General features: G+C 35.9%; 1 protein-coding gene and 1 long non-coding RNA gene across 4 annotated transcripts; both read right to left on the reverse strand.

Annotated features, from left to right (window-relative positions):
• Positions 1 to 2,065: 2,065 nt before the first annotated feature.
• On the reverse strand, positions 2,066 to 2,707 carry LOC141630548 (uncharacterized). Its single transcript, XM_074443344.1, has one exon. It carries the CDS (start codon positions 2,705 to 2,707, stop codon positions 2,066 to 2,068), a length of 642 nt encoding a protein of 213 aa, XP_074299445.1.
• Positions 2,708 to 5,280: 2,573 nt separating this feature from the next.
• LOC141627272 (uncharacterized) lies at positions 5,281 to 14,871 on the reverse strand. 3 transcript variants are annotated; one of them, XR_012536839.1, is made up of 5 exons: positions 14,458 to 14,870; positions 13,301 to 13,349; positions 12,097 to 13,138; positions 9,653 to 9,720; positions 5,281 to 5,579 (listed from the first exon to the last, which is right to left on the reverse strand). It is a non-coding gene; the product is annotated as an uncharacterized LOC141627272 (long non-coding RNA). The 3 variants fall into 3 exon arrangements; XR_012536837.1 differs by having other exon boundaries at positions 12,097 to 13,349; positions 14,458 to 14,871; XR_012536838.1 differs by lacking the exons at positions 5,281 to 5,579; positions 9,653 to 9,720 and having other exon boundaries at positions 11,537 to 12,432; positions 14,458 to 14,860.
• Positions 14,872 to 17,009: the final 2,138 nt, after the last annotated feature.

Consider the following 17,009-nt stretch of genomic DNA (forward strand, 5'->3'; position numbering starts at 1 on the left):
ATAACCAGGGTAAGACAATCTGTAACAAGTCTAACATGAAGGTACCCTTTGTCCAAAGCCCATTTGAGCGCCATGATAGCTGCATGTCCTTCAGCATGCAGGGCAGAGGAGGCAAACGAGCGGGCGTGAGCAGTATTCTTTAAGGTCCCATTATCATCCAACAAGCACCACCCCATATGCCAGAGCTTCGATCATCCCTCTAAGCAGCATCACACTTCACAGTGCAAACATTTCCGCACCCAGGACCGCCAACAATCAAATAGGGGAAGGAGTTTCTAATCCTCTTAGCTAAAACAAAATCAGGAAAGAAGTCTAACAAGGGCGGTTGAAAGGGGCTATCATCCTTACTGCACACAACCTCATTCATACATTGAATGTCACCAAGTATAGAATTGAGAGCACTCATAGGCCAAGGTCGACGGTTCTTGAAGACCATATCATTCCTACAACACCAAATTCTCCAGAGGGTAGCGGTAAGGGGAAAAAGGAGGGAGTTAGGATCTGGGCCAGTTAAGAAATAAGTAACCTAGTGTATGACCCAAACCCTAACATCAATATCCACCCCCCTCGCGATTCCAAGTCCTAAAGGACAGCCAAACCAAAGAGCCTTTGCAAAGCTACAATCTCTGAAAAGGTGAGAAATAGATTCCACACAAGGAGAAGAGTCAATTCATTTTTCGTTTGAGGAACTCAGACCTCACTGGAAGGCCATTAGCCATAAATTTCCATAAAAACACCCTTAATTTGTTAGAAATAGGCAACTTCCATAGCTTTGATTTGCAAAAAGTTACAATTGTTGCAGACATTCTAGAGCGATCAACAGTCGAGGTAAGTCCATTAGATAAGGCCATAACAGCAAGACAGTATCCCGACTTGACAGTGAAATCACCATGTTTAGTGAATTTCCAGTAGAAGGCGTCATCCGAGGGTTGACACGGGATATAAGTAGCGAGGATCTTCTTTGTGACTCCCTCACCCGGATCGAAACCAAGAGAGGAGAGGTCCCATCTCCTATGATTATCATGAAGGTCACCAACCACAAGGTGGAATCATTAGGAGCATCAATAAAATCCCCACAAAGATCATGAAGACTACAACCCTCTATCCATTTACTCTTCCAAGCATTAAGCCGAGAAGAAGATCCAATAGTCCAAGCAATATTGTTGTGGATAAGGTCGGAGCCCCAGACAAGGCTTTTTAGAGCCCATTACGACGCTTGGGGAGCCTTCCAACGATTCTGGAATAAATTATTATCCTGGATACCAAGCTTGGGACCAATAACTTTACTAATAAGGCTTCCCGGGACACTTAAGATTCTCCAAGCAGACTTGGCAAGAAAGGCTTGGTTGAAACATCCAATATTGCGAAGTCCAAGACCCTCTTCTCCCACAGGCCTACTAAGGAAGTCTTTACTACACCAATGAATAGCCTTCTTAGTTCTAGTTCCACTCCACCAAAAATGCACCATCAAGGACTGTAGTTTTGATGTTACACTTACCGGTATGCGAAATACCGATAGAGAGAAAAGAGATAGTGAAGAAAAAACATAACGAATAAGAGTCAATTTCCCAGCCGAAGAGAGAAGAATGTTATTCCAGGAGGATAACCTTCGCTTAGTCTTGTCAACAAGGAATTTAAACAAAACATCACTTAAGCATTGTGCTGGTTCTTCATCCCAAGCTTCCAACACATTAGACACCAACTTATCAACTATGCTTGCTCTCTTTTGAGATCTGGTGAATTTGGTGGTTGTTATGTCAAACTAATGTTGAAACCATTTGAGTTCGCTGCCATTAAAAAGTCAAGGTCATTACCCTTTATATGTGGCTTTGCATTGTCCTGTTGGATGATAATTTTCTTGCTCATTGATGCTGGCCATTTACTGTGAATGGCTGGGATCACCTTATTTATTAGCATATCCTTAGTCACTTGTTTGTTTATTGAAGCCACTGATTTGGTTTCAAGAGTTCCAGCAGGTCTGTTTTTTTACCTTCTTTTAGCTGGATCTTGGAAAGTAAATGGGAATATCCCTATTTTTCCATCAAACAAAAGATTACCATCTCCATCATAAATGGGTCTTCAAAGCTATGACCATAAACATGACTTTAGTGATGAAACTTTTGCTTTGACAATGTCTATAAGGATCAATTTCTTCACTCAATAGAAAAAACTTAGCTCCATCTTGTGAGATATAGAACCATTTCTCATCAATATGGACTATATTTCCCATGTCCTTAAACTTCAAAGAGTTTGATATCCTATCATAACTTAACTTTGAAAGTGAAAATATCAACTTGTTGAACATGTTCTCATCAGTCAGACTTGAGTGCAATGTTGATGTATGGCTTCGAAGTTTACCTTGTTTAACCCAATTGAAAATTGTTGTTGCTGAGACACCAATTGCTTCACCAAATTCATGCAGTGATCCCCTTTCTCCCATTGGTGTAGCTAATATTCTGTCTATTGGTACTTCAAGTGTTTCCCTCCTTTTTTTACCTTTAATTCTGGAATTCAGCTGCAAAGAATCACCATTTTCTCTTTGACGTTTAGGAACCCTCCATACTTCAAAGATTGTTTTCCTGTCTACTTGATATTTTGTTGCAAGAAAGTTCATTGAACCTCTCATTGGCTTGTCATCCTTGCTATTCTCGAATAAATAGCATCCTATTCTATGTCTATCATCATTTGATAGATTTGGACCACGCATTTTTTTATTAATGTTGGTAAGTGTATTCTGTTTTACTCGTATTACAGCTTTTTTATTGATGATATTTTTCATTCAACTTGTGACTAACGTTTTTTTGAAGTGCAGATTATGGCAGAGAAGAAGAAGAGAAGAAGAATTGAGAAGAAGAAAAATATAGAAAAGAAGAATATGGAAGTGAAGAAGTTGTAAATTATTGTAGTCTTATTGTACTGAGTTGTAATCATAGAATCTGCCTAATAGTTTAGGAAACCAAGGTTTTTGGGGGGAATATTTTTGACTTTTTAAATTTCCCTCTCATTGTATTTTGGAGGGAAATGAAAACTCTGTAATGTACTTAATTAACTTAACAATTCTATTAAGCTTTTAGTTTATAAGCTCTAATCAAGCCCCACTTGCTTTTTCATGAATACTTTTTCATTCTTTATTCAACACCCTTAATTCTTGTGCAAAATGAAATGGGGTGAACATAGATAAGTGGAGGGAGTATAATTTAAGACGGAACTTTATTATTATTAATATTATTATTATTGTCACTATTATTACTATCCGACTAAAACACGTATTTTTATATAAATTAAGCTTTAGAATATTACTTTTATAAAAATCATGTTTAAATAAATTAATTAAATTAAATAATTTAAAAATATAAAATAAAGTCATTAATCAGTTAAATAAATTTTAAATGTCAAAATGAGAAATTCGCGGGTGTTACAATCACCCCATCTTTTAAAAAGTTTCGTCCTCGAAATTTGAAAGTAGAAAATGAAAGGTTACAAAAATAAAGCTGAACTTTTTGAAATCGGCAACCAGAACATTAAAAGGTTACTTATTGTAAAAATTAAAAGTTCCTTCAAAATTTTCAAGTAGAATTTTCCAACAGCACCAGATTCTCATCAAAGGAACGGAAGTGTTCTCGTTGCGCATTCAAGAATATCACACTCCAAATCGAAGATAAGGTCAATTATCAAATCATTTGCAGAAAACCAAAATCAAAATACTTTAAAAAAAACATTTAGGTAAAATTTTCAAAAGTTTAAGTCTCCTTCATGGAACGAAATGGCTCTTGTCGTGCACACAAGAGCGCTAACTTTCCAACTCAAAGACAAATTTAAAACAAGATCATTCGCCAATAAGCGTAGAACAAGTTATTAGACGCCTTTAATAACGAGTCCTAACATTTCATCAACGTTAAAACCAATTGAAAATGATAATCCACTCAAATTTTCTTTTGCAAAAACAAAAATAAAAATAAAAGTTTCACTTTTAAATTCAAAAGAAGTTAAGTTCTTGAAAATGTAACTTCAAACTTGGCAAAGAAATAATAATAGATCAAAGTTAGTTAGAAATTAAGCAAAATTACAAGTAACTCGGGTTTAGCAACTAAAAATCAATAAAAAGAAGTTATATTCAAAGAACGAAAAGAGGATTAAATCGAATTTTCATTTTTCAAATCTTTACAAATAGGTAAGGTTTTGTAATAGTAACACAAATTTTTAACAACGAACCAAAAATGATAGCTTGAAAAGTTTGGAAATTGTACAAATGAAAAACAACTTAGAAATCATAAATACAAAGTATGCTAAGAGGATCCAAATTTAACCAACAACAGAGTTATGATGAACCTCCTAAGGGTAAGAGTCGAAGTAAGGTCAATCATGGATGTCAAAGATAGAATTTTTCATAAGCCTCTAGACTATAATTCAAAAGGGAAAGCACAACCAAAAGAATAGGAGATGCATAAACGATAAAGCTTATGGTTAATGAAAAAGGAAAGGTAGAAAGGTGAGTTGAGAGGAAGAATTACAAAAGAAATTCCAAAGGTAAAACGGAATGAATGAAATAAGAGAAACTCCGAAGGTAAAACAAAAAGGAGTTTAGAAGAAGGATGAGCATCACGGGATAAAAATAAGATAAGGTTGATCAAGGATAGAAAAAAAACCCGTAACGGTGTCGGGAGGAACGACGGCTCCGACTTGATTCTCGACACGAACGGCTCTTCTTGGCTCAGATTCCGGATCACGATGAGGAGGAGGAGGAGTAATCTTCTTCTTCCCCGGGCAATCCTTGATGAGATGTCCATGCTTCTTCCAATGGTAACACTTCAAGGGCATATCAAAGAATCCAATCCCGGGGTGATAAGCTTGCCTACACTTGAAGTACGTGCAGGTCTCCTCAGGGTTGTCTTACGACGAGGGAGCTTGTTCACCTTGCACTTGTCCACTTGGTACTTGTCCTATTGGAAAGGGCTTCTTCTTCTTGTTAGCAGATGACGAAGATGAAGGCACAAAGGATCTCTTGCCACGAGAATTAGGACGAAGATTGACTTGAGCATCGGCATCTTGTTGATTCCGGAGAATTTGAGTAAGGGCTTCCATGATAGTATTCTCCACCTTGGTTGGTCGCACCATCTTCTCAAGACACCAAATAAATCAATCAAGTTAGCACCTAACAAATAACATACACAAAGAGACTACCAACTTAGGTACTTAGTTTTACCCATCTAAAATAAGGTCAAGTTCAAAGTAAGTTTGGGGTACACGTGTGTGCGTCGAGAGCAACAAAGGCTCTGATACCAACTGTGAACCCCCGCAATAACGGTAAGAAAAATACAATAATAAAGTGCGGAATTTTAGGAAATTTTTGAAACTTTTAAAGTTTAAAGCGCGGGTTCATTAAAATTTAAAACACAAATAAAGAATGCGGAAATAAAGTTAAGTTTATACAAACATGATAGTCAAAGGCGAGGGAAAATATATCCCTCGAATGACAAAATGATAAATGGTGAGTCAAGCAATCCTAATAAACCGACTACTAGTCCAAGGTTTAGTTCTCGCTAGCCCACACGTCTTCCCCACGTGAACATCTTCACAACCTGTCATTCATGTAAACATGAACGCCACAGTCAGTGGGAAGTAACTCAAGGTTCTCTCAGCCACAAAATGTCGAAACACAGATAAACACGAACATATTAGAACATCATAAATACAACCATTTGATGTAAACACTGAGACACGAGACTAACATTCAAAACATGAGTAGTCAATCATAGATAAGGCATATGATACATACATATGAGACAATCCAACCAAAACGTCATAAATGATAATACAACTATAAACACGATAGAATATCATATGTTACGGACAAACAAGATTAACATCATACTACATGTGAATGGAAACCTTAGGCATGGACTTTGAAAGCCAAATAGCATACAATACACGAAATGTGACTACTAACATCACACATAAAGCAAAGCATCCGGCTTAGAGGCTACCTTTAAAGCATGTCCACAAATCCATAAGTACTTTGGCTCAGCGGTTACCTTTAAAACATGTTCAAGGCATGGCCTCTAAAATATCTGGCTCAGCGGTTACCTTTAAAACATGTCCAAATACTACAAACAAATGCCCGACTCAGAGGTTACCTTTAAAACATGTCTGAGGCACAACACATAAAGTATCTGGCTCAGCGGTTACTAATGCGTGTATTTTACATAAGGTTTTTACCTCATTTTTACACGCATTTCTGTACTATTTATGTAGCATCTAGCAACAAATACCCCCGAATATTCTACTTTGGTTCGTTTTATGTAATTTGCAGGAATTTACCAAGGAGGAGCTAAATCGAGCCTTAATTCGTCCCATTTGCATGCATTTATGGAGAACGGAGAGCCGGAGCTTGGAAATCTAACACTTGGAAGACGCGTGAGCTGGTTTCGGAGGTGTTTCAATGTCTAACGTGCTTAAATAGCTCGATCGACTAGTTTTCTAGTCGATCGAATGCTTTATATATTGAAGGTTGCTCGATCGAGCAGTTCGAGTAGCCAATCGAGAAGACTTTGTAAGGAGTACTCGATCGAGTGGTTTATTCTTACTCGATCGAGGGGTTTTATGCATAATTGCTCGATCGAGTGGTTTATTTCCACTCGATCAAGTGGTTTATCCTTCTATAGACTTTTTCCGCCTAATTTTCGTATGGGTTTCTGTAATTAGTCCATAGGTTAGGTTTAGGAGAGGATTTTCGTATGTTAAAAGAACACTAGACTGCGTAACTCTCTCATTCACTTTTACTCTATCTTTGACTACTGTTCCTTGGATTTTTGCTCTTCTTCTACTCTCTTGCTACTCAAATTTGGATTTACTATTGATATTATTATTATTCTTCTTTAATTCCTTAATCATAATTTATTGTTATTGTGTTGCTATTCTTCTCTTATTATTTCATCACTACTCTATTCAATCCTTATTAGCTTGTTATTATGTTTAGTATCAATTATCTATATGTTGTTAATTCAATGATGATGCGTAGCTAATTCCCTTTTGTTAAGACTAAAGGGGATCCATAATTATGAAGGGATTATAATCGAATTACTAGGTTAATGCTGGTGTAATCTTTGTTGTTAACTGCTGCATTTATCTGTATCTGTCTAATTGAGTCGACGCGATTAGGCATTTATATCATAGTGACCCTTAACCTAGACCGAAAGGTTGGAAGAGGTGAGACTAGTAGCGAACAATAGAGCATTATAGTTAGGGCGAAAGCTAAGCTATTTGTGCTTTAGGGCGAATTGAGACCGAAAGGAGATATTCACTGCTCCTCAGACCATACTTACATTGACCTGAGACCTAGATTACTTGACCGAATGATTATGGTGAACCGTCTGTCTTAGCTGTTTTCTCTATCTGGTTAATTCCTTTTCTCTGCTTATTTCTCTTTCTTACTCTCATTAGTTTAGAATCAATCAATTAAAACCCCCCAATTTGGTTATCGTGGCGAACTTAAACAAAGCTGACATTTTCCCATCTCCCTGTGGAGATCAACCCGACTTCCCTAGCTATATTAGTTAGAGCCAGTTGGTATTTTTGATAGGTATACGACTGCCCCGTCAGTTACCTTTAAAACATGTCCAAATACTACAAACAAGTGTCTGACTCAGATGTTACCTTTAAAACATGTCTGAGACACAACATATAAAGTATCTGGCTCAGCGGTTACCTTTAAAACATGTCCAAATACTACAAACAAATGTCCGACTCAGAGGTTACCTTTAAAACATGTCTGAAACACAACATATAAAGTATCTAGCTCAGCGGTTACCTTTAAAACATGTCCAAATACTACAAACAAGTGCCCGACTCAGAGGTTACCTTTAAAACATGTCTGAGGCAACACATAAAGTATCTGGGACGGGATTACTAATGTCACATTCATACTTATGGCTTGCATCTCACCATAAGTACGGATGGGAATATCAATCCCGACGATCATATCGCAACTAGAGGGCTTATAGCTCACCTCTAGTATCCGATAGGACCAAGACTATCACAACCGAGCAAAACAAGACATTATATAGAATACGACTCACTACAAGTAACTATTTATAATAAATATATCATACATGTATTATATTAATAAATATTCCACTTCATAATTTAACACGTCGGTTAAATGAAATATAACAAGCAATAATGAATAATTTACGAGATAAAATGTGACCAACTCAAGTGACTCATTTACGAGCCCAAAACACAAACTATACATGGCCCATTAAATGGAACATATTAAACCTAACACCATAATCATGTGAAGCCCAATATAAGATTTATATGAAATCCAATAAGTGGCATACAACAAGCCCAAACACTTAATCATGTACAACCCAAAAGTTTAGTCATAAGAAGTCCAACTCACATAGAGCCCAACAATTAGAATATAATGAATTCATTTAGTACAACAAAGAGAGCCCAAAAACTAAGGAGTAGTGGCCCAACTTGCATGAATACGTAAAAGAACGATATTTAACGAGTTACGTTATATAAAATACGAGTCGAAAATTAAACAATTCGAATGAACCAAACTTGGCGCCAAAAGCACCCATTTTGGGGCCAAAGTTAAGATGGAAATATAATTAAATAACAGAATTCCACAATTATAAATCATGAGAGAAAAATATATGAATGAACGATATTTAACGAATTGAGTTATATAAAACACAAGACGAAAATTTAAACATTTCGAACAACCAAATTAAATAAACGGCAGTTTAATCAACCTCATTGGACAAGAAAATGAGTTAATGGGTAATATTAACTCCTCAGCAGCTCTGTATCCGCAAGAAACCCAAATACTCAATCTTGAGTAACTAGGCTGACAACATGTCCCATCTAGCAAAAGACGCAAAAGAAAGGCAGGGAACGCATCCTTGCAAAAACTCTTCATGTTGATGGAAATTATCATACGCTCCATATTATTCTCGAATATACATTTGAGACGGTAATAGGGGAGTTGGCTCAAACCCAAGCTAGAAACCCGTCAAAAAACAGCCCACGAAAACGGCTCAACAAATCCATTTTCACGATTTAAATTCATTTGTGACCGTCTTAAGACGAAATTTTAAGCATGGAAAAGATAGTATTCATTCAAACAAATTACCCAACATGATTACCCACTTCACCAAGAATCCAAAGGTACAAACTTTTCTCAAAACGGATAGGTAAAACTCGAATAAAACCGACTCAAAAACCGACAGTAGGTGAATAAATTCTGAAAGTAGTACGGAGTGTGTTTTAGCAACATGATTTGACCTCTCATCTACGTACTAGTCCTACAATACAGAATTTGGAAAACACAATTTTCCTTTTCGAAAGTGCAATGTTGCCTTTATAGCCAACTAAGTACGACAAAGTCTAAAAGAAACAAATCATTTTATTTTAGCTGTAGGTGAAAACAGTCTGTTTTAAGACGGAATTTCACCCGGTAAAACACACCCTCCATACCCGAAACACACATCCAAATAACCATGTAAAAAGACTAATAATTTCACATATTCCACCACACATTTGAGGAAAGCATAAAGAACCAAACTTTAAGACAAATAAGAGTATAAAACCGAGATAAGGGACGAAATATCGACATTTTTGTCGAGTAACCTATCATCGTTACCTTAAACGCTCCTTATTCTTCGAATAAACGGTCCACAAGGCACGAATCTTACTCTGGTTCTTCAAATCCTTCATTAAAAAGTAAGAAAACGGGATAAAGAAGCTAAAAGACGACACTTTTATAAGACGGCGAAAAACGAAACCATCACAAAAACGAGACTTTAATACCTTGAAAGATGAAGGAAGTAAGGATGAGAATGGTACAAAAATTAAGAGGAATGGTGAAGGAATGAATGTGAAATCTGAGTTTTAGGTTGACGAAAATGGAGCTTATGAGCTCTGCTCGAAGTTTGGTTTGTTGTTGCTGCGGGTGCATTGTTGTTTGACAGGAAAATCGAAAAAGAAAGAAGGGTTAGTGGGCTGGGATTGGTCCAAAAACATTGTGAGGGTGAGAGAGTGGGATTATTTTATTTAGGTACAAAAGTGAGCGTTGTGTTGTCGATACGGGATAGGTCGAGAATAGATTCTGCTCACATGTGAAAAAGTGACAGTCTTGCTAGACGGAAATACGTCTTAAACCTACTATAATTTAAGACGGAACTTTATTATTATTATTAATGTTATTATTATTGTCACTATTATTACTATCCGACTAAAACACGTATTTTTATATAAATTAAGCTTTAGAATATTACTTTTATAAAAATCATGTTTAAAATAAATAATTTAAAAATATAAAATAAAGTAATTAAACGGTTAAATAAATTTTAAATGTCAAAATGAGAAATTTGCGGGTGTTACACACAGATCATGTTATAGAAGGAAGCTTTATCATACATAATATAGTCAAGCAAAATGAATTAAATCGATTATACATATAAAGTTATCTCGATAGATTGATGTGAAAGCTCTTTATATCAAACACATCATCAAATTTGTTTTAGAGACTTAAACTCATACTCAACCACGTTTCTGATATGACTCAGTCGATACATTGGGTTTCTCAACATTTTGATTCTCCTATTTTCGTCCTTCTCCTTCTCCTCCTCTCCCTTTTCCCTATTCCTCCTTCGTCCCTTTTCCTCCTTTCCTTTCTATGTGTCTCCTCGCTTCCTTTTTCTGTCCCTTCTCCCCCCTCAATCTCCTCCCTTCCTTTCTAGGCGAACTACTTCCTTTGAATGATGTGAAGGTGTAAGAGGTTCTCAACATTCTCTTCTCGCCATCTTTCCCCTTCCCTTTCTCCTTGTTCTCCCTTTTCTCCTTCCATTCCCTCAAAACCTCCTTTTACGCCTCCTCCTCCCTCCCCTTCCCCTTCCACAGAATATTATTTTCCACAGGAATTTTTGAAGATTAGGAAATAGCAATCATAAGACGTATAGTCACATAAATAATCAACACGCATTGTTTCTCGGAAATAGCAAATCAAGATTAGGAAAAAGTGAGGGAAACAAGCAAAGGAATGAGTGTAAACTGAAATTGAAAGCGAGAATACAACTGACACAATACCAATAACTCACCACTTTCAGTCACAACTATGCCGTCATCATAACTAGAATTTTAAAGTAAATAAGCAGAAAACTTGGAGTTGAAGTGCAGTGGTGTGTTGAATTGGTTAAATAAAGTCATCGGAGAAACAAACTACCTGCTAATTTCAAATATCCTAAAGGCTGACTTGGAAATAAAAAATCAGAAAACTCTGATCATACCAAGAAAATAAGAAAGAATTCTTCATCATAAGGTGTGAAGGCTTGGTGAATATAGTACTCTAAGTACAAGGAGATCGTTACTTTAGTATTTCTCCAAGTACAAGGAGATCCTTACTTTAGTATCTCTAAAACTCTCGTAAATAGCGGAATAAGAGATGTTGAATTTACATAATGTTATCTCCGTATTAACAAATAAAAAGACGATTTCTTAATGACTCATTAAAAATTGTTTCGAGAAGTGCAGGAATATCGAGTACTTGATTCCATTGATTTGTACAGAATATAATACTACAAGATTATACCATATCATCTGCACTACTACAGAATACAGACAAGGTCAAGGTTTAATTAAAGAAAGATCTAGGTATAGAATATCAATCATAATTGGTTAGTCTTAAACTAAAGAACTGATAAGCTGGAAACATTGACAACCCTCATAATTTAATAATTAATCCCTAAAAGAGAACATGCTGAACGACCTTTGAGACCTGATCCAACCCCTAAAAGAACAACCAAAAGTAAACCACGACGCAGAATGTCTTTAAATAATCAGGGTGATTTAATTTCAATTTTAAAAATAAAGACCACAATAATTATGACCTGGAAATTAACCGATTGATCCAAACTGGAACATTGACTCAAACCCAAACTGTCCCCTGCCTAGGTTGACCTGCTACCAATGCACCCTATTGACCTGGTCCTATGACATGTTCGCCAAATCTAGTGCTTACTAAGTTCAATGGAATGCATCAAATATGCTTTTAATATGTAAGAGACTCGGTGTTGAGATTTTACCCACATTGTCATTAAGGGATCAACATTGCTGAGACAGTCTCAGACTGCATGTCTCCTCTTCCCATAGCTCTTTTTCTCTTGAAGTGTATAAATGATATACTTTGGCTCCCAATGTCCATAACATGCCTACAGCATTTGCATTAGTAATATTTCCAAGCGAGTACTAGACAACCACAATCGATTCGTCATTAAACTCCCGCTCCTCTTTTGCATACTTTATAGTTGTTGAGCTTAGTAACCATAGATGGCTAATTGAGTACTATGGCAAGGAGTTGGATAAAACGTTGAAGATCATGATTTCATTGTTATTCCATTCCTTTCCTACTCTCTCCATTCCACTCTGCAAAATATATGGATGGTAATGCTCAATAGCTCATGCCATTGAAGATCGTGATTTCATTGTAAAAAATATGAAACTTGCGGCATATTCATTATGGATGGATGTATAGATGGTAATGCTCAATACCTCACGCCATTGCAGCTCAATTTTACCAAATATCAACATGGTGCACTTTAATTAGCAGTAACAATGAATATCAAAAGGAAAGGTGGAGAAAAGCGTCTTTAAATGGCATGAAAATAGACAATGTGATTTCAGAATCAACTCCTTAGCTCCTTACTATCCTCGAATCTGGAAGTTCTGTCTTCAATTATTTTTTGACATTAGTAGATTCGATTTTTCGCTTTGGCTGGTTCAGTTATTGATGTTAAGTTTAATGTTGTTATAAGTGAACCTAATCAAGACATTAACCTTCCCTCAAAAAAAAAAAAAAATCAAGACACTAACCAATTAGCATATTAGCACAATTTACCTTATAATGGATACTTGACCATGGTAGATGATCAGCCGGAATTTATCTCATATATTACTTAGTGCGACTTTATGCCATATTTTGATCAATAAAATTGGACTCTTCTGTTAAAAAGACAGTGTAAACCAATCAAAAGTTGAAAAGGGCTCAATCAAAACAACAGATGTCAAACCTGTTGCCATCATTGGGTCAACAACTAATACACAAGCTCCTTCAGAAAACTTATTAGGTAACCTAGAACATGAGAAAGCCAAGGAGTGATGCATAAAGTTAGTCTTGTACAATTTTCCACTACCAACAATCAGAAGTAACATATTGAATTTCTCTATTCAAGGGGTGATGTACAAAAGATCGAACTTGACAAGAAAAATATCATCGTTCAAGAGTGAGTCTTACTTATTCAAATAGACAGTGGGTTGAAGTGTCTCCTCATCTCTGCAGAGCCCTAAACACAAGACACTAAATCCTTAATTACTCATGCGAGGATAAAAAAACACAACTTCAGTATCTCAATGGTTCCTGCTTATGGTGCAAACCTTGAGTGTTTTTACCATACTTGGTCCAATTCTTTAAAATAGAGTTTCTGTCTAAACTTGGGTGAAGAGATGTGTAAACATTACATCTTTACATATGCTGAAATCTTGATGGTCTATCCTCTTCAATTCGGTGCTTAACATCATTTCAGGGGTAACCCATAGTAATATACTTATATTGCATCATTAAATGCGACACTCTTCTAGAGTTTAGCGAGTGATTTTGCTTTACTCTCATCATATTCCAAACGAGGAATAGGCCAAGATGTAACATACTAAGATGTAACTATGTAAGGGCTAAGAGAAGAGGATAGACCATCAAGATTTCAGCATATGTAAAGATGTAATGTTTACACATCTCTTCACCTAAGTTTAGACAGAAACCCTATTTTAAAGAATTGGACCAAGTATGGTAAAAACACTCAAGGTCTCACTTCTACAAACTGATCTAAGAGAAACGACTTTGAACAGTACAGCTATATGGGCTGTAAAATTTATCCTTACTGATATCAAAATTGTTGTTTTAAAATTAGAAAAGAAAGAGACAAATCCACTCTAATAACAACTACTCTAAGCAAGTACTAATTTTCCATACGCTACCGCTAAGCAAATTTCAACTAATTACAGTAGTAAGGTATACTTAAAAGTAAACTAAATAAACTGTTCGTTCATAATCACTCCTTCAATCTCATCCCCAATTCAATCATTAATTTTCATATCAAATGAATGATCACTCAACACATAACCTACATCAGATGTCGAATAATTTACTCCGCAAAACTATTCGCAACGATCACACAAAGAGGAAAAATCAGACACGATCAAATCGCACAGTGATACAAAATCGACGAACCCTAATTAAACAATTAGATTGAAGGATAAAATTGAATAAATCAAGTAAAAAAGAGTAAGTAAAAGAAGGCGAACCCTCGTTTCTGTGTTGCCGAAGAAAGAAAAGAAAAGTGAAAACAATTACTCCGTATAATAGAGGGATTTACAAAGAGAGAGAATGAAACTTACCTTTGTTTCATTCTTAGAGGGAAGCTCAAAGCGACAATCATCCATCAAACCAAAATCATAAGATGATATAATGACTCTAAATCCATCATCCATTAAAAAAGAATGAATAATATCACACTATGATGTGAACGGAATTATCAAACAATTACTCCCCAAAAATCGTGATCCAGAGCTTCACATGGTGCAAATTTGCATAGGAACGGGGATAGTGATGGAGAGGCAAGGGTTGAGGAATGGACATATTAGTGTGTGTCATTGTGTGTGTGATAGAGGGGAGAGTAAGGAAAAGGTGAGATGAAAGGAAAAAAGGTGAAAAGGCAAAGGAGGTTGGATTGCAATCAAACTTGACATGGAGAAAGCATACGACAGGCTAGAATGGAATTTTATCGAGAAAATTTTTAAGCAAATGGGTTTTAATGCTAAGTGGATTTCATGGATTATGGCATGTATAAACACTGTTTCTTACTCAGTGTTAGTAAATGGAACACCGGGAGACGTTTTTAAACCCACTCGAGGTATTCGACAAGGAGACCCGCTTTCGCCATATATATTTATTATGTGCGCTGAGATTTTAGCAAGATCTCTGCAAAAGAATAGTGATGTTAGCTCTAGTGACATTGGTATTAGAATTGGGTCCGGGGTGGAGAAAATTCATTTTCTCACTTTTGCGGATGACACTATCATTTTCGCTAAAGCTTCTAACCAGAGTTGTAGAACTATTAAGTCTATTTTAGATAAATTTTGCACGATTTCCGGACAATTTGTTAATTTTGACAAATCCACTTTTCAATGCACTAGAAATATTGAGCGTTCTCTTCGTGAATCCTTTAGAGGCATTCTTCATATGAACGAGGAAGCTCATTTGGGTAAGTATTTAGGATGTCCTATAATTGATAGCAGAGTGACTAAAAATACTTTCGAGAACATCATTCAATCTTCTTGCACTCAATTATCGAAATGGAAAGCGAATTCTCTTTCTCAAGCAGGTAGACTAGTTCTTGTCAATGCTAATTTAGCCGCAAAGGGAACTTTTCAGATGCAAAGCTTCCTCCTCCCTTCATCGATCCATAATAGATTAGATAAGATTAATAGAGACTTTCTTTGGAATAAGAATCCTTCCCAGCGTTCTTCTAATTTGGTTGGTTGGCATAAAGTTTGTTTACCAAAGTCGGTTGGTGGTTTAGGAATTAAATCTTAAAGCGACTAATAAAGCTCTTCAAATGAAACTTTTATGGAAAATTCTTATGGATAAGGAAAGTATATGGGTCAAAGTGGTATCTAAAAAATACTTGAGAAATTGTTCACTATTTGATCATAAGCCTAATTGACCTCTTCTTGGCAATGGCGTAAACTAATGAGTCTTCGGACTCTATTTAGAAAAGGACTGAGATGGCGGGTAGGTAATGGTAGCAACATTAAGTTTTGGTCTGATAATTGGGTTTTTTCACACCCACTTACAAGCGAGTATGGTTGATGATGATAGAAACGTGATCTTAATCTTTTGGTTAAAGATTTCATAACCTCAGACAAGCAATGGGATGTTTGTAAATTATCCAGTTTAGTGAATAACGATATTGTTAATCAGATTACTAACATTCCAGTGCCACATAATGATATTCCGATACCCTAATTTGGGGTTGTCCGTAGATGGAAATTTCTCTACCAAAACAAAGAACCTGGTTAGCGCAAGGTTTGTTCGATCAAGCTCTTGACAAATGTGAATTTCGGTGGATTTGGAAATTGAATATTCCTCCTAAATTGAAATTTTTCTTTGGAAAGCTTTGTGTTGGCCTTCCAACGAAAAGTAGACTTCTCAAGAGTCATATTAATGTCCCACCTCATTGTGTTCTGTGCAACAACCCTATTGAAAACAAAAATCATTTCTTTTACGAATGTCCCTTGATTGGGTCTGTCATCCAAGACATGAACATTATTAGTTTCAACGAGTTTTTGTCAAATTATGATTCAATTATAAGTCAAAGTTTTCTAACGAAACTTAATTATCTCAAGGATTTAATTTCAAAAGATGACTTTATAAAGATTATCTTTATTTGGTGGAATGCATGGTTCCATAGAAATGATACTATCTTTAATAATGTTAATTTAAGTACCAGCAAACTTATTACTTTATGTAATAATAGCACTAAGATATGGAATGTGACTAGATTTAAAGATCTCAACAATCCCGAGGTAGAAGAGTTAGCTAGAAACAATTCTAGTAAGGAAGAGATTTGGTGGGAAAAACCTACAAACGGTTTCCTAAAGCTAAATTTTGACGGATCGAGAATAGAAGGTAATAAAGTTGCTTTAGGATATTCTTTAAGAGATCACAATGGTAAAGTCGTTTTGTTGGGAGCAAAAAAGTGCGGATCCAATAGTATCCTTGTTGCGGAAGCACTTGCTTTAAAAGAAGGTATTTTAGCAGCTAAATACTTAGGAATCTCAAATTTAATTGTGGAGGGTGATAACTTATGTGTTATTAACTCGATTCGAGGTACTTGGCAAATTCCTTGGGAAATTTCTAGTATTATCAAGGATGTGAAATTAGACCT

This window comes from Silene latifolia, chromosome Y, assembly GCF_048544455.1.
Source record: "Silene latifolia isolate original U9 population chromosome Y, ASM4854445v1, whole genome shotgun sequence".
Lineage (NCBI taxonomy): Eukaryota > Viridiplantae > Streptophyta > Magnoliopsida > Caryophyllales > Caryophyllaceae > Silene > Silene latifolia.